Source organism: Rosa rugosa, chromosome 2, assembly GCF_958449725.1.
Source record: "Rosa rugosa chromosome 2, drRosRugo1.1, whole genome shotgun sequence".
Classification (NCBI taxonomy): domain Eukaryota; kingdom Viridiplantae; phylum Streptophyta; class Magnoliopsida; order Rosales; family Rosaceae; genus Rosa; species Rosa rugosa.
The window spans coordinates 26,273,792-26,300,976 of NC_084821.1; the positions used below are offsets into that span (position 1 = coordinate 26,273,792).

General features: G+C 36.4%; 1 protein-coding gene across 2 annotated transcripts; it reads right to left on the reverse strand.

Moving 5' to 3' along the window:
- Nucleotides 1-363: 363 nt before the first annotated feature.
- On the reverse strand, nucleotides 364-27,185 carry LOC133729229 (uncharacterized). Of its 2 annotated transcripts, XM_062156719.1 has the most exons (35): nucleotides 26,932-27,185; nucleotides 26,633-26,800; nucleotides 26,453-26,542; nucleotides 24,604-24,740; nucleotides 24,420-24,507; nucleotides 23,139-23,221; nucleotides 22,915-23,021; nucleotides 21,634-21,786; nucleotides 20,818-20,882; nucleotides 20,172-20,259; nucleotides 19,995-20,073; nucleotides 19,731-19,839; nucleotides 19,084-19,143; nucleotides 18,842-18,960; nucleotides 17,167-17,548; nucleotides 16,890-17,074; nucleotides 16,686-16,758; nucleotides 15,659-15,809; nucleotides 15,407-15,576; nucleotides 14,483-14,830; nucleotides 13,534-13,701; nucleotides 13,153-13,446; nucleotides 12,727-12,903; nucleotides 11,712-11,975; nucleotides 10,536-10,634; nucleotides 10,262-10,446; nucleotides 8,064-8,399; nucleotides 7,448-7,601; nucleotides 7,215-7,325; nucleotides 6,929-7,096; nucleotides 2,249-2,375; nucleotides 1,742-1,900; nucleotides 1,541-1,653; nucleotides 1,383-1,442; nucleotides 364-706 (listed from the first exon to the last, which is right to left on the reverse strand). In XM_062156719.1, the coding sequence occupies exons 1-35, from the start codon at nucleotides 27,112-27,114 to the stop codon at nucleotides 509-511; spliced, it is 5,451 nt and encodes a 1,816-aa protein (XP_062012703.1). In that variant the 5' UTR covers nucleotides 27,115-27,185; the 3' UTR covers nucleotides 364-508. The 2 variants fall into 2 exon arrangements, with proteins under 2 accessions (XP_062012703.1, XP_062012704.1); XM_062156720.1 differs by lacking the exons at nucleotides 22,915-23,021; nucleotides 23,139-23,221; nucleotides 24,604-24,740; ... (1 more) ...; nucleotides 26,633-26,800; nucleotides 26,932-27,185.

Consider the following 27,185-nt stretch of genomic DNA (forward strand, 5'->3'; position numbering starts at 1 on the left):
GGGTTTTAATTTTTTCTATATTTTTTTCCTCAAAGCCCGGCCCGGACCTGACGGTCCGGATCGATTCAGTCCGGGTTTTCGGGCTAAAATGCCCAGACCTAATTTCATCTTGAGAGAGTCGATGAGGACGGTGAGTTTCACTCATTCTAATTCCTTCTTAATTTTCTTTTCTGAATTTTGTAACTACTGAAATTCAACTTTTATCATCAGTTGCTTATCTTAGGAATTGAAAATTGATTTTCTTAATTTTAGTTGCTTTTTGATATTTGAAATGGCGAATGAGAGAGAATTGCGAAAGAATAATAGTCAAGACATTTGGCCAAATAAAGCTGAATAAGAATAGAAAAATTAAAAAGGTGCATGAAATAGATCCACAAGTACGAGAATGTAGATTGATTGTTAACGTTTCTCTATAGTTGCAATGTAATGCTATTCATACATGAGATTTGGTTCTATGAAAATTAATGGTATCACGAATTTGGCTTAGACTACTTGCATAAAAATTCAGTTATCTCGGGCATTCTAGTTTTAAGTTTTCAAGGGTATCCATACATTTTTTCAACAAGGACTTTGCTTCGCCATTTTTCTCCACTTCGTACAGATGCAGAAGCGTACCCTCAAATTGTACATTAGTCGAGTCAATTGACCGAAGGTCTCCATAAAGCGTGATGATCACTAGAAGGCACTCTGAAGCAGTTACATGAACCTATAAATGAGGACACAAAATGCAACATACATTAATAACTAAAGCCAAGTAGTATCTTTTCAGGTCAAAATTACGTCTTACTAAAGGCAAAAGTTTTTCGGAAATCATCTAAATCTCGGGTAATTATTAGTTGCTAAATTAATATTCATTAACTTACAAGTAAAGGACAGTAAAAAAATTAAAAAAGAATCATTGAGACAGTCCAAAGTAGCAAGAGAAAGGTGGAAAACAAATAAAAATGCAATGGTTGAAAAGAAAAAGAAGATATGCAAGAGGGCGGTTGGTAAGGTTTTGCAAACAAATTTACTATTTTTCATTGAATTTATATGAAAAATAAATACATTTGAAAAAAATTCTAACAAAAAAAATGAATGTAGAACGTTTCGTCTCCCCCCATTGTACCAAAAAAACAAAGTTAACTTTAGTAGGGTTCTCAGATTTAGATAGCTTTTGTATTTTCCAGTCCAATAAAAGATTAGCAAAATTAAGAATGAAAAATAAGGTCAATCCACAGTCTAATTTAATAAAGTGGTGGGTAGGGCATAATCTTTACATATGTTTACTACACATGGGGATCCATTACTTTTGATTTCCTGATATTTACTTTAAAGCAATGGACAACAGGATACCGAATGTAATGTGCACAAGATACCAACAGAGGAAAAAGGTCACAAACCTGCCCAACTTTAATTGTGCTTATGCATTCGACAACTTGAGGTGCCACTGAGTGAAACAACTGAACAGAAGCAGTGAGAAAAAATAGATGAATAAATAAATAAAATAAGAGTTTACATATTGCATGGAGATATATAAAGGATGAATAATCTCGCCTACCTCCTGAACTAACAAAATTATGTTGGCATGAGCATAAGTTTCTTTGGAGTCACCCAGAACCTTCTGGACACTTGAAACAAGTTCCTTTATCAATGAAAGGGCAGATATTTTGACTGCCACGAAAATCAAATACCAAAGGTTTAGTCTTGTAAAGATAATTAAAAAAACAAAACAAAAGAGGGCCACACCACAAGAGGGTACCTGTCCATGGAAATCCAGGTGACAGAGCAGTAGTCAACACATGCATCAAGTTCTTCTGTTTTTCAAGAATATCTTTTATATTAGCCACATGAATGCAAGCGGTCATGCAGTCCAAGATTTTCTCATGTGAAACAGGAACCTGCTCAATTTGATCCTCTTCTGCAAAGAAAGATACGTTCATACTGCTAATCTTACAAATTAAAGCTTAACATCCAATATAAAGATATAAAGTTCAAGGAACTGCAGTATAAAAAGCATGACTGCAAGGAATTTTTACTAGAATGTTTCCATAGAATAAAGTTGACTATATACATGCAGAGGCATGTTGATGCTTATTTTCTCTTGGAGACCTCTAAGAGTGTGGACAGTGGGGAATAATCATTGACGATTTTCCCCAGACACTTTTCCAATATGTTGTATATCTAAGTTCTTTCATAAAATGTATCAGAAAGTCAAAGGTGAACTCCATGGTTATCCTTGCATAAGATGAGGACGAGTTATACCAACCTGCTTTAGCACCATTGCCAGCCAAAGTTGCTTTCCCAGAAACACCGAGAGTGGAAGCATTACACATATCGTATAACAATGGAAATGCCTCATTAAAGAACTCTTGATTACCAAAGGCTTTTACAACCTGAAAGCAGACACAAGAAGGAAAACTATGTTAACAGACATGTGTTAAGAACTTTGCTTAAATTTATGGGAAGCAGAAACAGAATATTTTCCACCAAGGCCCGCCAAAGAGTTAAAGAAAGAATATGAACGCAGCCATACAACTAAACGGTAATTCTGGGGACCGCACAGTACACTGCAGACGGAAAGTCTGAAAGCTGTACAATCAACTAGTTTGACAGAACATGGGAAAGACTGGAATTAGAATATCATCAGAAAGGATACTCGGGTTGACTAAATTAATCACTCTGGAAAATAAATCAGATTTCAAATTCATCAGACATTCGATTTCTTTGAAAATTCAACCAATACCAGATCTTGTTTACACCAAATTATTGGCAATGGGTAAAGAACGACAATATTATGTATGTTATTATACCCTAAATGGTTAGAGCTCCCAAATAGGGAGTTCTATATTCTTTTTTTTTTTAGAAGAAACAGCTTTTTATTAAAAAAGCAAAAATCGAGATACAGGGAGGCGGACAAGGAGTCCGCTTTAATGATCTAAAGAGGGCAGCTAGGGCTATAGGCCTAGCATCTCGTCTAATAATACTAATCAAGGCTTAGGGGCTTATACTACAGCTGCTTGCCAGTTAAGTATAATGGAAGAAAGATTATAATCCTTGAATTCCTTAGAAATAGAAACCCATAAGGATGCCCAGAACTTGACTCTCTCCCACAGGTCTTCCTTCTCCACCCCTCCATAGTTTTCAAATAATCTTTTATTTCTTTCCATCCAGACCACCCAAACTACAGCTAGCACCCCACAACCCCAAAGGGTTCTGGCCTTTTTACCTTTACCAAACGCTATGGGGTTTTCTCTTAGCAAGTCATTTCTCTCTACTGGAGTTGTCCAGTCCAGTCCACTCTTGCCTCCCAAAATAATTTTTTCCATAAGAAATTAGCCACTTCACAATGCACGAAGACATGATCAGCACTTTCCCCTTGAGTTTTGCATAAAATGCACCAGTGAGGAGAAAAACAACTTCCTGGTCTTCTCCTTTGAAGAACATCACATGTATTTGTCTTCCCCAGTACCACAAGCCATCCCAAAATCTTCACCTTAGTAGGGACCTTGACCTTCCAAATAAACTTTGCAGGAGGAAAAATTGGATCTGATCCACCACTAATTAAGAAGCTATGGAAAGATTTGCAAGAGAATTTCCCATTAGGCTCAAGCTTCCACCTCCTTTCATCTGGTTTGGACTCCACTAATCGGACATTTTCTAGCTTAACCATCAGCGAGGCAAACTCCTCAATCTCTTGATCATTTAAGTTTCTTCTGAACCCAAAATCCCAGCTCATCGGAAAATTGAGAGGGATAGCTAACCTTTCCACTGAATAGTTGGTGTGTCTTGATAGTCTGAACAACCTTGGAAAGTAGAATTTTAAGGGTTGATCCTCTAGCCAAGAGTCTTCCCAGAACCTCACTCTTTTGCCATTGCCCACAATTAGTTTATGACAGAGAGAATATTGGCTTATTCCTGCTGAAATATCCTTCCAAGGACTTCTACTTGATCCACCCAAACTTGGCTTTGTGTCCCACCAATTCACATCATATCCATATTTGCTCCTTATTACAACATGCCATAAGGACTCTCTCTCCAAAGGAAATCTCCAAAGCCATTTCCCTAGGAAAGACTTATTTTTTGCTAGTAGATTCCCGATTCCCAGCCCTCCTCTTTCTTTGCTTTTCGACACTATCTCCCAACGAACTAGATGGTTCTTCTTACCCTCTCCGACTCCATCCCAGAAAAAAAATTTCAGAAGGGATTCTAATCTCTTTGCCACTCCCACCGGAATTTGGAATAGAGATAAATAGTATGTTGGGAGTCTGCTTAGAACTGCTTGAATCAATGTCAGCCTACTGCCTCTCGACAAAAAAACTTTTTTCCTACCCTCCAATCTCTTCTCAATTTTCTCTACAACTGGGTTCCAAAATGAAGCTTGCTGTGGGTTACCACCTAAGGGAAGGCCCAGGTATTTCATAGGCCAAACTCCAATCTCACAGCCTTGATCATCAGCCATCCTTTCTAATCTCCCAGCCTCAGTATTTATTCCAACTACAGAGCATTTTGATTTATTGATTTTCAGCCCTGAAAACAAACAGAAACTTTCTAGGACCATGTTTAAATTATTCCAATTCTGGTCATCATCCTTCAAAAAGAAAATTGTATCATCAGCGAATTGCAGATGAGTGATTTCAACCTCTTCCCTCCCGACTACCAGGCCTTCAATTAGTCTACAATCTCTTGCTCTCTCCATAAGTCTATCCAGAACATCCACCACTAGGGTAAAAAGAAAAGGTGATAAGGGGTCACCTTGCCTTATCAGAATAGAAAAATTTGCTGACCTGAGACAACAAATAGGGGGTTCTATATTCTTCAAAACACAAAGTATATGCAAACCAGGTGGGGCCACACACATGAATCGATATTGGGTGACAATGAGAACACAGGACCAATTCCCTCATCAAATTCATCTGGCTCAGCATGAATCTCCCGATCATGATTCCAACCCGGGCTCAGAGTGGTTCTAATGAATAGCTTGATTTGATACCATGTTAACATTACAGCATCTGACCCGGAGCCAACCAGCAATGCTAGAGAGGCTCGAAATCTCAAAAGTTCTTGTGCAAAACTTGGAAATCCTGACAAGCGATTATACGTTCTCCAGGTTGCATGTGAGGCAGTGTTTAGAGATGATGAATATCACATCAGGATTTAGGCACTTAATATGTTCACTGTTTATAAAAATTTTGCAAGATAAAGCACTATCAACAAAAATAAATAATAGTAAGGTTGTACAATAAGGTTGCCCATGAAAATACAGTCAAGTTGATCTTCAGGCCAGAAATTAGTCTAAAACAAAACAAGCACAGCCGCATGACAAAATTTGTGCTTGAAACCAACAGGAATATGGTCCAATACACAACTTGACTTTACCTTATCGATAAAAAAAAAAAAAAAATTAAAAAAAGGCATCAAAAAGACAACAAGTATTATAACTTGTTTACACAATACGAAAAGTAATGCAAATCATTTGCAAAATAACATGGTTTTCTCATTCTGTTTTTCCTTTTCCGATAAAATGCAAGATATCATGACAATAAGAAATGATGTAAAATATGATTGCCGGCTCACGAGAATACTGTCTTGTTGATCTTTGCGCCAGAAATTAGAATAAAACGAACAATTTCAACAGCATGACCAAAAAAATTCCTTGCTTGGAACTGAAGGACATGGTACAAGACGCAAACTTAAGACGAGATGCCTGTGCAACATGCTTACCTATCAGGAAAACCTCAACCAAACCACACTGCCTAGCTTTTAGAATAAACCAGACATAAACGACTCGAGAAATGGAACAGGGAGATAAAATCTATGATACCCTATCTCAATACCCTATTCCCTAGAGGTACTAAATCTACCAGCCGTCTTCCATTGCTCAACATTCAAAAGTTAATGAAGCTAGGAAAACCCGCAAGGAAATTCCTCCATTTCTAAACAAACTATTTCACTTTCATCACGTCATCCAGAAAAGACCAATCAAAATGGGCAGAAGTTTCCTCAAAATAGATCTGAAAAATCACAATTCCTTGTTCTCCCTAAAAGCTCCTCAACTACTTCATTTGCAATTAAAGCCCAGTCCAATTGACGGATACCTTCATTGAATAAAATTTGATATAGTCAAAGCCATGCACCCCCTCGATCTTTAGACAGTGTCATTGAAATCTTATAACTAAACGGGAATAAAATCTTTCAATCTCAGGTGAATCAAAAAATAAATCTTTCAATCTCAGGTGAATCTTTCAAGGCAGGCGTTAGCAAAACCATTACCATACAATTCAGTTAAGACCCTAGCAAGTTCTTGTTGATCGCACACCAACAATCTCAAACCAGGCCAAAGTGAAACCATCCTGTCCAGGAGAGAAACATCCCTGCTAAAATAAGATGGCTGCACTTCTTTTTTTTTTTTTTTTTTTTTTTTTTTTTGAGACTAGGGTATCCGAGTCTTTGACCCGACTATTCCCTAGGTCCCCCGCCTGACCCCACAACATTTGGGGAACTGGAAACTCTAGCAATTGCTAGGTGGGTACCTTGGGAGAGGATCGAACCCCAGACCACTTGGGAGCAAACCAAGGGCCTGATCGCTAGACCAACAACTCTTTGGTATGGCTGCACTTCTAATATCTGCTAAAACAAAACTAAAACCACACCGCTGTTCTGCACAGGGTCCAACTTGAACAAGTTCCCGTAAAAAAAAATAATAATAAATAAATAAAAAAATTATTTACTTATAATGTTCCTTCCTTACATTAGTAACATCCCGACATCCAACTCTTCCACAACCATCAAGAAATTAAGATATTGTTATAAATTAGGAGTATAGACCAATAGATTATCTAAATTTGTTCATGCATTAGAAGCAAGGCCAACAGCACGAAGTGTGCACCTAGTCTGGGGAACGCAAAGAAAAAAAAATAGGTACCACGGATCCAGAATGGAGTATTACCTGTTCAAGACAGGATAGAGCTGCTTCACGATATTTCTTTGCCTTTTTCGTGCATGCTGAAGATAATACCCTCAAAACTTCATTCAGAGTATGAGGATCATCAGTTGAAATTGCTTTATGACAAGACACAGAAAGTGCAGCAATTGAATACAATAGAGCTTCCTTTCCCTGCCCACACCAGCGGAAAGAACTATTACTTTAAGTAAATACTCTGCTATGGCTAGAAGTGGAAAAGAGCAGTCAGTAAAACATCTTGCTTATTTAAATAAATGAATCTGTTCTCTACCTCCCATAACCGACCAGGAATCTCTTTCATAAGAGATTTGAGCAAGACATTATAGTAAGAAGCCAGAGATTCACCCAAAACTTCACTGAGTTTGGAAATGGCCTGGGCTGACTGCAAGTTGAAAAATGAGACATCAAATATGTATATCAATATTTGAATTATAAAACTAATTAAAATGCAATTTCTAAACAGAGAAAGTGATGGCAGGGTAAAAACAAAGCAATAAAATCTACCTTCTTTTTACTTGCCCAAGAAGATGTTGCAATGCTCTCACAAATAAGAGAAACAATTTCTGCCAAGTATAACTGGAGGGCTACACGTTCACTACTTGTATGCTCTTCCCACAACTCTTGAAACAGGCCAGAAACATACTTGTCATCGTCAAATCTGTTCACAAACATGTCAGTTTATAAGGCGAATCAACAATATATGAACAATAATATGTTTCAACATAAACTACCAGAATTTCATTCATAGAGGTATACCCAGTTGGCTATTAAGGAAACATAAACAAATAAAGCTAATGCCATAGGAGATTTCAACTAAACTTCAACTAGCCATTTGATAAATTCCTGTTACAGTCCAAATTTCATAATCTTTAGAAAGTCTCTAAGGACAAGAGTCAGCATGTTCAATGTCTAACAAAACATATACAAAAATGAAAGGCATGTTAACAATTTACTGAAGTAATAGCTTAGCTGTCATGCCTACTAAGATAACTCAGCACTGTACTCAAAACTCATATGGCATATGTTAATAAATAAAATGATGAAACCTTCACATAAAAAAATGAGAAAATATTCTTTCTGGACTTGTAACAGTAATAAAAGGAACCAGTAATATCCACACCTTGAGATAAAAATTACTGGAAGTATAGCTGCAAGATATCCATCCAAAATGTCTGAGGCCTTGGATGAATAGCTTTTCAATAAAACCGCACACGCCACTTGAGCATTTCGGTCACCAATATGCAAAGCTGCAGTGTCATCGATCAACTTTTCGGCCTGAGAGGCTACTGTATGTTTTAAAAGTACTGCACATGCATCAGCAAAGGCTCGTTTTGATGCAGCACTTTTTTCGTCCTTCACAACTGGAAACAACAGCCTCAGTAGCTTGCTCGTATATGGTTTGATTTCAACACCAACTTCTTGAACTAGTAAGGTAATAAAGCTGGCAACACCAACCCTGCACCATATATACAATAAGTCGTTAATAGAGTATTCCTCATGTCATTAATGTTAGGTTGTGTAGGAGGGACTTCTTTTGAACTAGAACTGGAAAATACTTAAATTCTTAGGAATAGACTACAAAGTTATCGAAGAGAACAATGTAAGCTCAGCTCTTATTGCCTGTTGTTAACTCTCATGACAATGTTGGGAAACATTTTAACAAGATAAGCTTTTGCGAACCAGTGTAAGGTACTAATAAAACTAAACATGTGCGGAAGCAATAGATCCTACGAAAATGCAACTTCCCAATATTAACTGAAATATGATGGGCACCCTCTAACATTGGGAACTAGGAAGAGGCCAAGCTGTCAGAGGGAGTGCAATAATACAAACAAGTTGTTACAGCTAAAAAGGCTTAATACTTTGGGAACGTGGTAAACATAAGGAGTTTAACACTTGTAAGAAATATAATTAGGTTAGACAACAAAATTTAATCCAGAGATTTTATGTTCATCAAGAAAAGTTCAGAAGTAAAAGTAACATTATGCTGGAGAGTGCTACCATGTATATATTATAATTATATATTTCATCACCAGTTCTTATCGCGTCTCACACTCTGGAGTATCAGACACCTCTCACGTTCCTTACCATATGTCCTCTCATTGTCTCCTTTTGTGTTCTGCAGTCTGGCTCATGTTCATAATCATAGGCATAAACAATTTGTGCTATGGGTAGTGTATATATGGGTCCCTAGTCGGCAAGGTTACCAATATGAAACATAATCCATTTTCCTTGTTATATGTCCTTTCATTGTCTCCCTAGTCTCCCTGTGTGTTTGGCTGTTATGTTTATATTTACATCCATAGGCGTACAAATTGAAACATAATTGTGCTTTGAAGAACGTGTTTATGGGTCAGCATGGTTACATATGTCATTCCCACCAAGCTCGATCTCTCCCCGGATGAACCATATAGCAAAGAGAAACCATGAGCCAGAATGGAAGAGCTTTCCCCACCCATAGTCATTCCCCCCAACCCACCAAAGTGGAGTTGCATAAAAGCAAAATTTTTCGACTTTAAACGAGGATGATGAAGGCTTGGATAGTTCAACTGGAGCACATGGGTATATGCCTGACAGCTTTATAATTGACATCATGGGTATGGGGGCAGTTAAAATCAAGATGTTGGATGGTGTCATGCGTACTTAGGCTGGTGTGGCAATGTTGGATAGTGTCATGCCAACTTGGGATGATGTGGCATATCTCCCAAAGCTACAGAACACATGTCGTGCGTACTTTGGCTAATGTGGGCATATCTCCCACAGCTACAGAACAATTGAATATCCTTGAACCACAGGGCTATTAGTGTTCCATACCAGGCAGAAGCATCAAAATCATGCCTGGTAGCATGGTCCTAATGAAGGGAGAAAAGTCTAGTTTATAGTATCATCCGATAGGTACTACTCAGGCCTCAATATTATTGAGAAATGAGTGAACAGAAGATCAAGAACTTGATGCAAGCCTAGTTTGCAGACATGGTAAATCATAATCCTCTTAAACTCCAATCCAGTGCAGAAGTTCCCATATACAGATCCATGATTTGTTTTGGGAATTTAGTGGCGCTGATGACAAATGCAGAAGTGATATTTCTAACTCCACCAGTTCACAGTGTTTAGAATGTAGAAATATAAGTTTTTATTTCCTCTTATTTAAGCATGTTTCTTATCAGCAGGAGAAAAGAAAGAAAAGATCCAGTCATCCGATAATTAATTTTTAGAAAAGAAAAACCATGAGAAAGTGATTGGAGTGCAGATAAATCATATATGTTCCTAATTGTCTGTTCCTTATGTTGTGCTACATTAAGTTGCAAAATTATATACCTTGTATTGAGACCAACCCCAGATCGAACCAATTGACCAAGACGAGGAACCAATTGATCTAATGATCCTGCATCCACAACTTTTATGCAGAGATCAAGAGTTTCCCACATGGGAGAGCCTTTTGCAATCGAAATTCTCAAACTTTCGAGCTTCTCTGTCTGTATCCCAGCATTTGCTGCATGCAACTGGAAGTGGAAAATGAAATTGAACAAAGCTATAAGAAGACAGAATGAGCTAAATTCTAAACACAACTTACAAATAAAATCTTGCCTACCTCCACGTAATTAAGCCCTTGGTCCTCAAGGCTCGATAAACTTTCCAGCATGCAACAAACTAGATCAGATAAATGTGGACGAATTGCAATGCCAGCCCCCTGAAACAAATCAAAAGATAAACGATGGTTGTCAATAACAATTGAATTCTAATTCAAACAAGAGAAGATTGACCATTTAAGGTTGAATACACACACACACACACAATGTGTTAGAGATGCTAACAGAACCCTTTTTTTTTTTTTCCATTGTATAAGATTCAAATTAGGTAAGCATGAACAACAGAACTATTTTTAAATCTCAAACAGAGGAAGAAAAAAACATATATATCCAGGCTCAAGGAGCTAACCAAGTTAAGGTCTAACCAGCTTTTTGGTCCACATTGGCAAAGATTCACCTAGGTACCACTACCATGTTCAGATAGGTACTGTGGTCAACTGTGCTTATAATGACTAAATAGTAGTAGCTAGACATGCCACAAGAATAGAACAGGAAAAAAGAATTATGTTCCCTTAAATGGAATTAGTAACAAAACCATTTACCCTTCCTGAAGGAGCCAGCTGTACAGTTAACACACCTCAACAAAATGTAATGAAATTGGAAGTTTATCATATCATGGAATGTTCAGCTAGTTAGGTATTGTTACTTGGTAAAATGGAAAGCATTATATTATGCTGGGGTTCCATATGGCATTCCCCTATAAGACAACTCCATAATGTATTTAATAAATACTCGACTTCCCTTGAGAAGTGTTTATAGCTTTTGGACCTTTCATTCCTTGCATATCATGTGGAAGTCTGACTATCTAAGGCTCTGCTGTTACTTAGGTTCTACTGCGGTTGTTTCTAACTTCCACAGTAGGGGTAGTCTATTTCTCATGTATTTTTTTCTGTTACTTGTTTTTCTTTGTATGAGTATTCTCTAAGTGGGCCTCTGCTAACTTCTTGTTTTATTTTTCTATAGGAAAAGACTTGTTTGGATTGCTGACGATTGAGCAAATAAAGTTGGTCCGTTTCCTAAACCAAAGTTAAACAAAATAAAACTAAAGAGAGAAAAAAAGCAATGCCATTGTTAGAGAACACAACTTTGTGTGCAGTCCAAATATTTCTTAACTGATCATAAAGCAATGCTAACAGGTGAATAGTTATTTTTCTATAAAGCAGAAGAACAATACTAACCTTTGCAAGCTTCATAACAACCTCTATAGATGCCTTTCGAATACTATCAACTTTACTTAGTATGCCTTCTGTAAGCAAAAGAGGCAGAACAAGATCCATTGTTTGGCTTGCATCTGATACATCAGTTAGGGTGACATCAGAAAGCCTCACCGTCAATGAAGTTAAAACACGGCATAACTTGTCGCCAGAATTTCGAACAGTCTCTTTAATATCATCCATGGCACGGAATGCTGCTGACCATAACTTCCTTAAATGCTTCCCAACCTTTTAACCCCACAAAATAGAAAGAAATAGAGCCAACAAAAACCATATTAAGATTTTATCAATATAGGAACAAACAGAGAACAAATGATGTATATATGGAATTATGCTGATCACCAGCGTACTCACTCAACATAAATAACAATGACAGAAAATGAGTGGATAGAAATATGAAAGTTTTTACTAACTCCCAATGCTATGAGAAGACTAGCACCTACATATAGGTATGAACTGAGGGGGCAAAACTCAAAATATGGCAAAAATAAATACTAGATCAGGACAGACACAGGCCATGTTCGGGAAGTCTGTGAGCACACACCTATACAACTAACAAATTTTTCTAAAGTCCCGCCAAGTCTCTAAGAACACTCTTTTTCTTTTGTATATATGTCCAGTGTTCAAAGTTTAATCTCTTATTGTTGAGAGAAAAATAAAAAATAAAATCCATGAGGTAACCTTATATAAGTTGATAAATTAGACCACAGCAAGGAAAACAAATAAATGTATAATTCATTGACCAAAGTTGCACAAGCAGGACTTCACACAGAGGATCACCCTATCAGTAGGTGAGAGATATTGAAAAAATGGTGCCGTAAAGTCGGGCTTGCACAACTTCGTGCAGGAGAAGATCTCTGAGTTATCTATATCTTAAACATGTAAGCAATGTAACTTAAAAAAAAAAAAAAAAAAAAAAAGTCCTAACACCTAATTCCACCTACTTCAATTTGCACTATATAAACGATATCTATATCACCTGATCAAACTTCCGGCCCTGGATGATATCTGCAAGGGCAAGACAGGATGCCTCTCGTGTGCGCCAAAGCCTAGATCCACATTGTATTAACAAGTCATCAATAATGAGGTCCAAGTGTTCATCAATGGTTTTCTTTGAATCTTCCACCAGTGACTTCCATATGTGTGACATAGCATCCTAGATACATCGTATGAAAGTATGAACAGAAAGTTAATACAAAGATGGATACTTTCAACCTGTGACAACTCGTAATAGAAGGAAAGATGAAGGATGAAATACAACTAACTGAAGAATATAGGAAAGACACATTAATAATCATTTGACATTGAGAAACAGATACCACAGATGAGTTAGAAGTTATAGAGTTGTCACTGTTAAGAATCCATAGCTTTCATACTTTAGGAAGAATACCGACTTATCTCATACCTGCACATTTTTGTCAGGATCATACTGATAACGAACAAGCCTTGGAATTAAGGACCGCAAGTGTGGCTTCAGAGCATCTCCTGCTTGCTTTGCTATCTTTGAAAAACCAAAGGCAGCACCCCTCTTTGAATTCAGAGAAGTTTGATAATTAGCCAGATCCATAAACTTATAAATCAGATCTGGTTGTCCCATCTCATTCGCTACATTGCACAGCTCCTTGTATGTACTGAGTTTGCCTCCACTAAGACCTTCACCAATAACTCCCTCTTGAAAAACTTCAGAGTCTTCAGCAAGCTAAATAACAAAAATCTAAACGCCTAAGAATACAAAGTATTGCAGATTGACAGAAAGAGACAGACAGAAAGAGATGTATATACTGACCTTTATAGCTCTTTTTTTCTTCCCGGAACCTGTCAGAGTGTTTACAAGTGCATTTACCAAGTTTCCTTTCATTGATGCATCACCAATTTCATACACAACGCTCATCCCTTGTGAGGCCAGCTCCTGCGTGAGTTCATTCTGTTCACCAAGAAGGTGTGAAAAAGCCTCCTACATGCACACAAAAATTTATAATCTCATACATCAAGTTACAACATCCATCACATGTCAATTTAAATATTCATCAGAAATGACTGATCTGTATAAATTTCCTCCCCATAACCATAAGCTTCAGGGTAGACATGAGTGATTTTAATAAATGAATGAGACTAGATATGTATGTCCATAAAATCATAACAATAATTTACTTTTTCATAGTATGAGGAAATGAAGAATTAAACAAAGATGAGTTTCATGGTGAAGCAACAGTATATTCTATAAATGACGAACATGTCAGAAGGAATTTAAACATAGAAAGAGGGTTTAACTCAATGACATAAAAGTAAGGATACTGCACTACCAAATGTCATATTCTCATTGATCAACATAAAGATCATTTTTCCTTGAGTAGTTTAAGATCTTGTGTTCTAATCAACTGTAAAATCTTAAATCCTTGCAGTTATAAAGACAACCACCATGACGATATTTTCCAATCAGTCTTGAATTTGAGAATTCCTTATCCACAACCAACTTTTTTTTGTAGCTCACTTGTTCTAACAGAACTTTATTTCTTCTTACAAAAAAATTTGGAATATGAAAACAGTGCTGATTCCATATTTGACCATGGACCCATTACATCCGCGATTAAAATACCCTGATGACTATGATTAAAGCACTTTCATTTGAGTATTGTAATGTATGAGAAGATAACTCTTTAAATTGAATCCTGTGAGAAGGTGAATCAAAAAGATATGAATGGCTAAATGATGACTGAAATTCTCCAAGCAAAAACCTGAATTTCTGGCAGCATTTTCTGAATAGCTGGTTGATGGCCACAATACATGGTAATTGATAATAGCCATACAGTTCCAGCACAGCGATCTTCTTTTCTTGTACTGTATAGAAGATCGTCAAAAAGCTTTTTAGTAATTGCTTCTCGAACCATGTCATCACGATCTTTATTAGCTTCATTCATTTCCATGGGGCTATGTTTTGAGAGAGATAAACTCGCATCTCCCATGAGAAACTTAGAAGCCATGGAGAGTGAATAATTAGTTCTGAGAATCAAATCAGCAGTCACCGGAACACCACCCCACAAAAACGACAGTGCCTCGCCAGCTGCAAAGAGGATATCCTCAACCTGTGTTAATCAACAGTTGCAAGGATTAGAAATTTTACTTTTGTATGCGGTTGCAACTCAGTACTTCCACCTAGGAAATCAGCGCACCAGCCTTTGTTAATTTTCATCCACTACCAGACTTTTTCAGGAGCTGTTGACTGAGTAATGGTGGACATATTTAAACCCTTGGTAATTTCTAAGTATGCAATTATTGACTAGTGAATAACAAACATGGATAAGACGACCATTTCCATGTTTTCTATATGTGCACTACCTTACTAAGTATAATTGACTCCAGATGCTTAACATATATTTCCTCACTGGCAAACTTAACTTTGCTTAGAATTTTTCTTTTTTTCTTTAGTTAATAGTTGACGTACCCACAACATATCCCCACATCATTATTAGATTTCCTAAACTAAGTAACCAGAACCAACCTAACAAGCTTCAATAATTAATTCAAAAGCACTCTTGATTCTTATCTTGTTATCCAAGTCGGTTTAGGAAAATAGGAACTGAATTCCCTTCTTACTGGTGGAGAGCTTACCTAATAAGAAAATTAGTGTATAAGAAATATAAGAATTAGTTTGTACAAACCTTAGATCGGGAAAGACTGAATATTAACTCCAGAGCAATATTAAGACACGCGGATGATGTTTCCTTGACACAGATGTGGCCAATGGATATAATAATTTTCTGAATTGCTTTGGTATCATCACCCTTAAGTAGCTTTCTCAATCTTTCTTGTAAAAGCACCAGAATATCAACTGCAGTTCAATTCATGAGTAATAAAGATCTGTATCTAATGGTAGAGATAATACATGATAAGAGAAAAAACAAGTGGGTTACCTGAACAAGACTCAATAATAAGTGAAGGCAATGCAATGATCAGTCCAATATGACCTAACGCTTGGACCGCTACTGATGCTAGTGTCGCAGTCTCAGAATTAACAACATCGACAAGTAACTTTAGGGTAGTTTGAAATAATGCCTCTGGGATCTGCAGAAATATAGACGTAGTCAGACATAAGCACATAAAACAGCGAACAAAACAAGTTCAAATTTGAACACAAGCAAACTGAAGACTTTTATAGTTATAGAAAGGAAGAAGAAAAAGAAAACAAATGAGCAGTAACTGAAGACAAAAAATTTATTTGGTAAATAGCAGACAAAACCAAAAGAACGTAACATAGCTTACATACTAATTACCAAGGGAATTATAATTCTATACGTTGCAACCGCTAGCCCAAGTCAATATGGGCCAGCTAGCCCACTTGGGTATCCTAAACCCTGCCAGCACACACACAATTTTGGTTTCCTTACACAGAGAGCAACTACTAGATAGGCTTGATGACTGAACATCTGGAAACAAAGGATGGACTTGGCATACTTATATACTATTCAGCAAAACAACTGAACAAAACAAAAGAAACAAACAGAAAATCTATCAAGGCCAGATTTCTTTTCCTAACAGAAAAAAATTAAAACATAAAAAAATAAAAAATAAAAAAAAGAACAAATTTTTCTTTCTGAACTACTTTATGTTTGAGAGTAGTCTTCTCCTGTGTATTCAAGACCTTCCTTATTTTCTTTGTTTATTAGGATATGTAATAATACAATCCTGCCCACCTAAGAGACAGTTTTAATGAACTGTGAGGGACATCTCAACCACATATTAAATTTAAAAGCTGAAATTATAACAACTTAAAACTGTACATTTATTTTCATCCATCAGATTCACTTGTCCCTCACAGTCCCTCAAAAAATGTCCCTTAGCTGAGCAGGCCTCATATAGATATTATAAAGGAAAGCTCGAGTATCACCCAAATAACTAAAATATAGAATTAGAGGGAACAGCATCATTTATATAACTTACAGCTGGTTTTCTAGAGATACAATTTGCAGTTACATAACCTAATGCACATAATGCTCCGTGTTGAACCTCAAACCTGGTAATATTAAACCAAGTCATAAAATGAGAAGTTATGTCATTATAAAAGCAAAATGTAAAACTAGAAGACAATTTTGCTAATCTCAAGCAGGTAAACATTATTTTTTGTAAAAGATAGATGCAACCAACCTTAACTTATGTATTCCCCTTACTGAGGCAATTATTTCAGAAATAAGATCACATGAAGCAGCTGGAGGAAGAACGGAGGAAGCAATACCAAGTAAACGTGCTGCAGCTTCACGGGTATCTAAGTCAATATGACTCAATAATTGTTTTAGCCATTGAACTTTTTTTGCATAACGTGAAGCTACAAGCTGTAAAGAACTATGATTTGTCAGATGTGCACATGAAGAGATCAGGAAAATAGGAAATAAGATAAAATGCAGTCATGAGTCATGATCATGACCTCTGGAATATGAGATCCAATTGCAATCAATGCATTGGAAGCCTTGGCATGCAACTCAACGGACCCTTCATATGCCATAGCATGTTCCAGAAGTAAGCACATTGCTTCTACAGACGAGTGAAACTGAGTTGATCCTTTAATTGAATTGTTATGCTCCAATTCTGACTCAAAGCACTTCAACAAAAATTCAATAATAACTAGATACGTTTTTGAGGGAAACTGAAGCTTCTGCTCCCGCATCTCAGCTGGTTCTGACAAGTTTGGCTGCTGTGAAAGAATATAATCTAACATGTCTCCAAGTTTGGGGTAATGTAGCTCTTGTATCTTACTCATACTTGACCCATCATCTTTCATAGGAAAAAGGCCTTCAAATGCAATCTCCCTTCATAAAAGTTAATACTTTAGGGTTCCCATAATAAATATATCTATACAAGGATATTACAAAGAAAAAAATGCAATAAAGAGGATGGCAATAGTTATTCTATGAATAAAAGGTTTATAGAAATGTGTATACGTATGCATGTACATATATTATTTTCCCTTTCTTTTACAGAAACAAAGATACAATTAAACTAAAACAAGATACAAACAAGGTGGATAAGAACCTAATGAGAAGCGAGGAAAAAACAGAACCAACTGAAAACCCAAACAGCAAGAACAACTAAGCCCGATAAAAGCAAGATGGGACATTCGGACTAAAGAGCTAGAAGAACAGAGCCCCTCCCATATATGCAATTGCTGAGAACGAGTCATCCCTGAAGTTCAACAATCTTAGAAAGGTATGCAGCTGTCCAACAATTTTAGGTCTAGGGACATTGTTGTTAGTCGGATGATGACTTCTGTAGTTTGAGGATCCAGTGTTGGATTTCTGGGCCACTGTCAATGTACTAACTTTCTGTTTTTGTTGGATTAGAGCACATGGCCCAAAAACAGATGGGAACTATAAATAGAATATGATCTTAGCCAATAAAGGTTAGACAAGTAGTCCAACACAGCAGCAGTAACACGAATAGGAGGCTCAGATGGGGAAGCAATTTTCAAGACTGTACTTACCTTTCCATTTAATAAAACGCTCTGCTTCCTATAAAATGATATAAATAAACATCCTGTATCCAGTTATCACTTACTCGCTTACATCCACAATGAAATGAAAGAATTTGGTAAACGGATGAGAAACAGAAGTTGGAGTGGGAATAAATAACTGATAAATAAGCTGTTGGTCAGGTTGGATTTATCGTGGGAAATCTGTTCTCACCTACTGCTTCGTCTCTGTACATATTTAATCCGTTTGTTATTATTTTATGATAATGACCCTATTACATGGCCTCCTTATGAGTTGGGACTTTTTATTCTGCAGGGTGATACAGACATTTCATAATTTGGTGAAGCCTATAACAACAAACTCAGGATTTGTACTGTATTAGTGTAGATAACTAGGAAACCAAATCCTTCAAGCGAATAGTATCCGAAGTCCAATGCAACCTAGGCAAGGACGAAGCCACTCCAAAGTGAGCATAGCTTATGGTATTTCTTGTCATGCCTAGCGGTTTTGGCTTGGCTCCAGTAAGATTGGGAGAAGATGATTCAGCAGGGGTGTGGATAGTAAAGATAAAATAAAAAGCATAAGCAAGTTTATGCTTATTCTAGAGTTACCAAGAATAGAAGATTTCATTACCTTATATCCAATTTAATATCAGCAGCCCCAAGCATACAGATATACCGGCTTGGACAATGTTGTAAGTCAAATAAAGAAGTCGCCCATCTTATAGCGCAGAATCTTACTTCACTTTGTTCCTGGTGAGCAAAAGTAAATTAGAACTGGATTAGGAAAAGTATTATGAAACCCCCATGAAGAATATTCTAATCCCAGAAATTTAGAAAAGAGATCGATTCCACCAACATGCCAGAGTAAGATACCTCTTGAGTATACTTGAGCAAAAGAGTCTCCAGATCCTTTAGTACTGTTGAGGGGGCTCCCTGTAGGTTAGATAATTACCAGGATCACTAACTTGTATTATGCATTGCAGTAGTTGTTCAAAGGACATAAAAAAATAATTTAAGTGTCATTCATATATATATATATATATATATATATATATATATATATTGGAAGCATAACAAGCCATGAAGATAAGTACTCCTATACGAGAGCTAATCAACTTTTACAATAAGAAAGGTTAATGAAAAGCTACAAACTCAAGGGAGAATAATGTAAAACTTTTGGTTCTTTTGTTTCAGTCTTTCCCGCTCTCTTTTCTGATTGTAAGCTTGGTGGATTTCTTTTCCACTGTTTTGTATCTCCTCTATTTAAGCTATATTGTTTCATCTTTCTTTTTATTTAAAAATAACCAAATTTCATTGAACTGAATTGTTGTTTCCTAATATGAAATAATGATTTGATGTTTAGATCAGTTTGTAGTTGTAGACGAGTTGTAAATATAGTCTGTTGGATAACTTGTCCATGGCATAAACTTTTTCCAATCACTGAAAGCATACTATTTCATAATTAAAAATGAAAGATCATCTGAAAATAACTTCAACCAGAAAGAGAGAAACTAGTATACCTTATACGCAGTGGCAAGAGAATTTGTTGCTTCTTGAATACTGAGGCGAAAATATTGGGTCTCTACCTTCAATGCATCAAAAAGACGCACAGCCATGTCAGTCGTATCTCTGAAAAAAGAAAATTCAAAATTAAATATTGTTACACAATAAGTTCGAAAAAGAACACAGATTTTTTATTTGAACACCCATACTTACTAGATATCGACTAATAGTAAATGGTACAGAAATTTCCAACCAGTAGAAAGAAAGCAAAGGAATTGAACCTGAAAAGCTGAGGCATCCGCTGTGCAAGCAATCCAATAGCTTGATAAGCGAAAGTTCTGGAGTCCCTATGAGTAGCATCTGGGTAAATTTGGTACCAATATCAGAGTGAGATTCTACCACTTTAATATAATGGTAAAAGATACAAATAAACGAAACTTGCAGGTTTATGGAATAACCTGATTCTGAACTTGAAGCAGTGTCAAGTGACTTCAGTATTCCACTCAGAATGACAGGGCCCATAAGTTTAAGTTGATCGATTGTGGACTGCACGCATATAAATTAAAAGAAAGAGAAAAAATAGAGAAATAAATGTTAAGTGACTAGACAAGAAAATTCAACTTAAAGAGTTAAGACCAATAGGAAACAACATTAAAAAAGATAAAAAGAAACATAGAGGTGAAATACAAAGAATGAGTGATTAAATAAGAACTAACAAAAAAATTGACAGGTTTTTATATTAGTTTGCATGTAAATAAGGACCTTGACAACTGTCTCAAATTGAACACGAACTCTAACTTAATAAACCCCAATAATTTTTCTAATAAGCCGAAATCAGACTTCCATAATGTCATCATGTGAAATAATTCAGGTACTGAATTGGTGGATCAAAATCCAAATCCAAAATTAATAGGAAAACATATATGTTTTATTCTTTTTCTTCTCGATTTCTCAATTTTTCATTTCAAAACCGAATAGCTAAATTACTGACAACCATAAAGCTAACATGTCAAACTGTAACCTAGAGACGCCTTCTTCAGCATACCTCCTCAAAAAAAGTTTCAGAGGGAAAACAAGATATGCACCAAATCATGAGATCCTTACATGTTTAAATACCCAGACAGTGAATTCCATTCCCAACTGCTTCAACCTTGATGTGGTATCACTTCCTATTAAGTTTCAAAATCAACATAACAAAAAGAACTATCAGTATTAAGGCTTTCTATCACATTGCAATACATAGGTGACATACAAAATAGAAATAATTATGATCAAGACAAGTATATCCAGAAAAAAGAGATATAAAATGGATCAAAGTTGGAAATTGTTTGCAGCTGATATCATCTTGACATTCAGTCAAGAGGAAGTTGGTTACAGCAGATGTTATCTTCAGATGCAGTCAAGATCACTTAACTAGCATTAGTGGAATTCTAGTCCTATGTGTTATATTTTGTTTCTTTTTCTTTCTTCTTTTTTGGATAGATGAGGGCCTTAAAGAGACTTTGTTTATCCTTTTAATAAGGTTAGCTTCATTAAAATAATATATATAAATAAAACATAAATACTTTTGCAGCTTGCAGATTGGAGTACAGAGATGGCATCGAGCTGATAGAAAGTCTGAATGGTTGCAGCTAATTTCCATTTGTGATATTTAGACACTGTTCCTACAATTTTTGGATTCCTCTGCTACAAATTCAAAGGCATTGTTGTAATTTCTAAACAAAAAAAGGGCAAAATCATCCAGATATGCATGAGATAGACGTTCACCCAACTCAGAAGAACAATTTAATCTGACGAATGATCAAAAAACTTTGGACCACACTGAAACACTCGTTAACACCTTTTGGTTGCAAATGAGAATATGGATCAAAAATATGGGAATTCAATATCTTTTTTACCCTGAGAAGACAATTTCCATACCATATATGCAACCAAAAATGCACTGCAAGGTTGAAGGGAAACTGTTAGCGGCTGTAATAGACCGGCAGAAAATAGACATCATTTTTCCTTTCAAAGCAGGACTTGCTGGAGTGACTCTAGATTCAGGACCAACATTTTGAGATGTAGCAGTTCCTGCATTTAATTGGTATATAAATGTGTTAGATACGATAAAAAGATATTGTACATGAAAATGAATATTCGTTTTAGCCTGTATATCAAAAAAAAAAAAAAAAAAAAAGCAATCTAACTTGACTGATGTAAATAAAACTAAAGTATAGATAAAAGGCCTGAACTCCATCCATGTATATTAAAGAAACAGAATCAAGGTTTAGAATACAAGTACAATGGATGAGAAATTTATCAAAAACCTCAAGACAAATACATAAACCAAAACAGGAATGTGTTTGATTTGTCCTAAAACTAATGTATAAAAAAATTAAAAAATTAAAAATAAAAACTGAATTTCATTTTGATAACTACAATAATATCTGAACCCTGAAGAGAGCAAAGCCCAAAGAGATGCCCAAAACGAACCATATCCCATAATTGATTCTCACCCCAGCTTCCACAAAGATCCTTTTTTTCCTCTCCATACAACGACCCAAAAAAATAGCCAACAAAGCACCTCTCCCTAAAACCATGCCCCCTTTCCTGCCTCCGAAGACAAGATGAGATGTAGAAACATAGGCTATACTTCTTTCATTCATTCCTGTAGCGGATGATTCGCTTCTCCGCGGCAGTATACTCATTCATTGATTAGCTGGTGGTATCTGATACCGCTCTATCTGTGCTTTTCTAAATAGAAGGAATAATTACATCCCAGGTGACAAGAAGTCTACTGATTTGCTAGCTTTGTAGGGAAAACTATAACTCAAAAAAGCAAAAAACATCACAACAGCAAGCAAAATAGAAACAAAAGAGCTAAAACACAGCAGCACTCTAATGATAAGAAAATGCCTGGAATGGACTATTTCGGAATTCTGAAAAGTCAAGAAACTGGCCCCAACTGGAGCTATAATTTTAACTAACCATAAAAGTCACCCTGTTATGCTAGTTTCTGATAAAAAAAATAAAATAAAATAAAAGGGCTATGAGCAGCAGAGTAGCTCAAACATAGCTCCACATAAGGCCAATAAACAGATACCAATGGTATAATAAAATTTAGAAAATCAGAAAAGTGAAAATCAAATCCAAAATTATAAATGGCAATCAGCACATGTAAACCAATTAAAACAAAACAAAAGAACTTTATACCCATACCATTAAATAACAAAAAAAGTCTGTTTATGAGGACTGAATCATCTAAATTAGCTCCAGCAGCCTTCTTCTTTACAAGCTCCTCTCCTCTCTTAACGACAAGCTCTTGACTAGATTCAATCAATCATAAACAAATACAAATCCAAATATTAACAACCTATCAAAATATGAAGGAAACTAACTAAAATGATATTAAGATTACATATAATGGGAAAATTAGTATATACCAATCTATGGAGGCAGTCAGGTACAAAGGATAAACGAGCTCAGGGGCCAGCACCATGGCCTCAACAACATTCAAGATCCCTAACTGCTTGCAGACAACAAAGTGACTAATATGTCCTATTACCCAATATATGTTTACTCTTAAAATAAGACTGCTACGAGAAAATATTAACACGCACCATGAGTAATATGCAAGGACTAATAGCAATAAAAAGTTCTACTGTTAAATTAACACTTCTGTAGGTAAAAGAAAATATTAACACGCACCATGAGTAATATGCGAGGACTAATAGCAATAAAAAGTTCTACTGTTAAATTAACACTTCTGTAGGTAAAAGAAAATATTAACACACACCATGAGTAATATGCGAGGACTAATAGCAATAAAAAGTTCTACTGTTAAATTAACACTTCTGTAGGTAAAAGAGAAGTTATCTTTGTTTCTTTTCTTCTTCTTCTTCTTTTTTTCAGAAGACATGATGAGTTTAGTATATAATAGAGATAGACCAAGGGCAGATAACTAGTCCATAGACAAGGGCTGTGTGAAAGAATCTACAAAAAGTGATAGAGACTAAGAGCTAGAATAACAAGAGAAACAATTCTCACTTCATAACAGCCAAATCAGTATAATATAAGGGAGCAACCCTTAAAACCAGTAACGGCACTCGATCCTAAAGCTCTTCCACTCCCGCGCTTTTCATTTCCAATCGAGAAAAATCAAGAAACTAGATAACTACATAAATAATGCCAACAGCAAGCTCTCCGTATCTCTCTTGCCTTTCCCCAAAAGCCTAGAAAAGATTACTCAACAGCTGAGGAGATCCCTATGGAGTATACAACAAGTTCCAATCTCCTTGAGATTGAAGCATGTGAGGTCTTTCATCGGTTTGGAAGATGAGGAGACGAAACGGGAGGTAGACCTTTTTCTTTCACCCAAAAGATCCTTAAACCCCCAATTTGGGAGTGGAAAGAAACAAAAAAGTTTATAATGCTTAAATTTTTTGCCAACATAGCCATTTAAGAATTACAAATTTAGGGAAAATGGTAGGGGTTTCTTTCTGCCCTAACTCTCATCCAAATAAGGGAAAAACACTTTCCCAACATTTTCTTTCTTCCATTCTCTCTCTAACCAAACAATAAAAAACAAGACCAGACATATTGCATAATGTCTTCCTACCCATTTGTCCCGTAAGTAAATGTAGCATTAGATAAACCATCTATAATGTCTATATGATAATAATTAGTATCACAGAACAAAGGTTTTCAGCCTGTACTAAACCTACCTTTCTTGTTAGAAGCATATCATTGTTCAATGATTGTCTAGCTGTTACGCGGTTGGCTTGAGCAATTGAAAGTCCTGGCGGGCATTCTCTGTTTTGAAGAGGCATGAACAATTTTTAGTTTGATATTGCAAAAAGAATGTTGTTTAAAGAGAACTGCTTTGAGATTTATATAGCTCCACTAGACCTTTGAGATGACGGCTGATATAAGATTGTATGAAGGCAAAATTCGATAAAAACGTTTCTGTCTTGAGAATCGTTTATCAGTCCATACTTTGCAGCAACTTCTCCATCTATTCCGCTTGTGTGACATTCACCAATGACCTGAAATCAAGTGAGAACACAGTTATAAATATTCATGTCAAAAAGAACCCATGCATTTCAACACTTATTGTAAGATTTCCTTTGCAGAGGTTTGACTCAGATACCATGCCCAGCTTTCTTGGTTAACCATCTTTTTTGTTTTTAAAGGAACAGCTTTTTATTGAAGAAACAAAAAGCATAATACAAAGGAGCGGACAGGAAGTCCACAGAAAACACTAAGGAGGATAGCAAGAGCATTAGACTAAACATCTCAGCTGTCATTAAAACAGCGAAGTCTGAGAATGCAAGACCACAACAGCTTGCTATTTAGAATAATAGAGGAAAGTGTAATATTGAGGCCCATAGACAGCCCAGAATTTGGCTCTCTCCCACAGATCTTCCATCCACGCCACCATATGCTTCAAAAATCCTTTTATTTCTTTCCATCCATACCACCGTGCATCCCCAAAGGATTTAGCATGTTTTTCCTTTGCCAAATGCAGAAGGCTTTCCCTTAACAAATAAATCCTCCCAGCCTCCCTAAACAACTTTTTCCATAAAGAAGTAGCCACTTCACAATGTTCACAATGCACGAAAACATGATCACACTCTCCCCTTGAGCATTGCATAGAATACACCGGTGTGGAGAGAAACAACAGCCTGGTCTCTTCCCTTGAAGAGCATTACAAGTATACCTCCCATGCACAACAAGCCATCCCAAAATCTTTACCTTAGGAGGAACCTTAGCTTTCCAAAGAAAGTTTGCCAGAGCACAGACCAGATCTGAGCCATCACTATTCACTAATTAGGTAGCTGTGAAAGGATTTGCATGAGAACTTTCGAGCACGCTTGAGTTCTCATCTCCTTTAATCCAGGTTGGAAAGTGATTGGAACAGCAAGTTTTTCAACTGTTGAGTTGTTGGTTTACCATCTATAGTAAATATTTAGGCTATTAAGCTGTGAAGCAACAATTGTTTAGGCCAAATTCACTTTGTTTTTTTTTTTTTTTCTTTTACAAAATTTGGCCCTATCTCCTACACTTTAAAACTCAACAGGGTTATCATTACTTCCAAGTTCCAATCATGTCAAATTGGTACTCATCAATCTCTGTTAACACAATGCAATGAGCCATCACTTTTCTATTAGCGAAATCAGCGAAATCAAACTGTCATTCCTATATTCTCCCCCAGATCTATCTAGCCCTTATCCACATCTTTGAGTGGCACATCGGTTCAGTTAACATAACTGAAATTATATCTGTTGTGGACGAATTTGACCTATTAGAAACTATAAGGATATGAGAATTAAACTTAAACTATAGAATCCAATGTACAAACATAGTCAAACTACATGGATAAAACATGTCTCAGCCAAAAGATTGGACATATTCTTTGGTCACTATTGAATAACCCAACCCAATAGAGGAAGGGGCGCAAACTCACTTCTCTAACACTTGGTTGGACATATACCAACACTAAATGTTTCTTTATGCCAATCTATGATTTCAGCCAACATAAAAATAGACTTCACTACTCTAAGACTTGGTTGACAAAATGGCCATATATATATACTTTATAACCTCCACGTATTGTATATCTAAGCCTCTTGTTTCTTCTTAAGCCTAACCTATGACAGTATATCTCTCTAAAATTACAGTACAGAGGTCAAAAATAAAAAAAATAAAAATTGTGCTACAAGGGATAGAAAAAAAAACATATAAAACTGTGAGATACCTTTACAACAAGTCTGAGTATAATTTCTTGGTGCTGTTGAGGAAGCTTGGAAACCCCTAACAGAAGCATGGGTGACAAATTTTCTTTTTCCTACAACAGAAACATGAGATATCATTCGATTTTGTCGACACTAACTAATGAACATAAGAACAGCCCAAAGGAAGGAGCAAGGAGAGAAACCTTTCTATCGGCACGATCCATTGCCATCTCGAGGTAGAGAATGCAGAAATTCCTGACCATTGGAGCAGAATGAGCTTGCGAGTATATAGTCCATAATTCAGTCAAGGGCAGACCAATCTCAGGTTGATGCTTCACTCGCTTGTTCACATGACTAAGTATTTCTAGCACCTGTTAGAAAAACCCCAATTTCAAGTCCACAATCCAAGTCTAGTACAATTTTAGCTTTGAAATTGAAGATTAAAACCCTAGACAAACAGAGCTTGCGTTAGAAACCAATTAGAGAGAGAGAGAGAGGTGACCTTGTTCCGGACGGCGGAGGAGTTGGAAGAAAGGGAGGAAATAGTATAGGGGAGGAGCTTGGAGAGTAGAGGTTGGAGTTTGGAGTCGTCGCAGAGAGCGAGGCGGGTGAGCAACCGGTCGAGCATCTCTTCTTTCTCTTCATCCGATTTGGAAGACGATACCGACGATGATGTTTCCGCCATTTCTTTCACCGCACGACACACAAATTTGCTGGTAATACTATTTTTGCAGACTCTCAGCTATGTCTTATAGC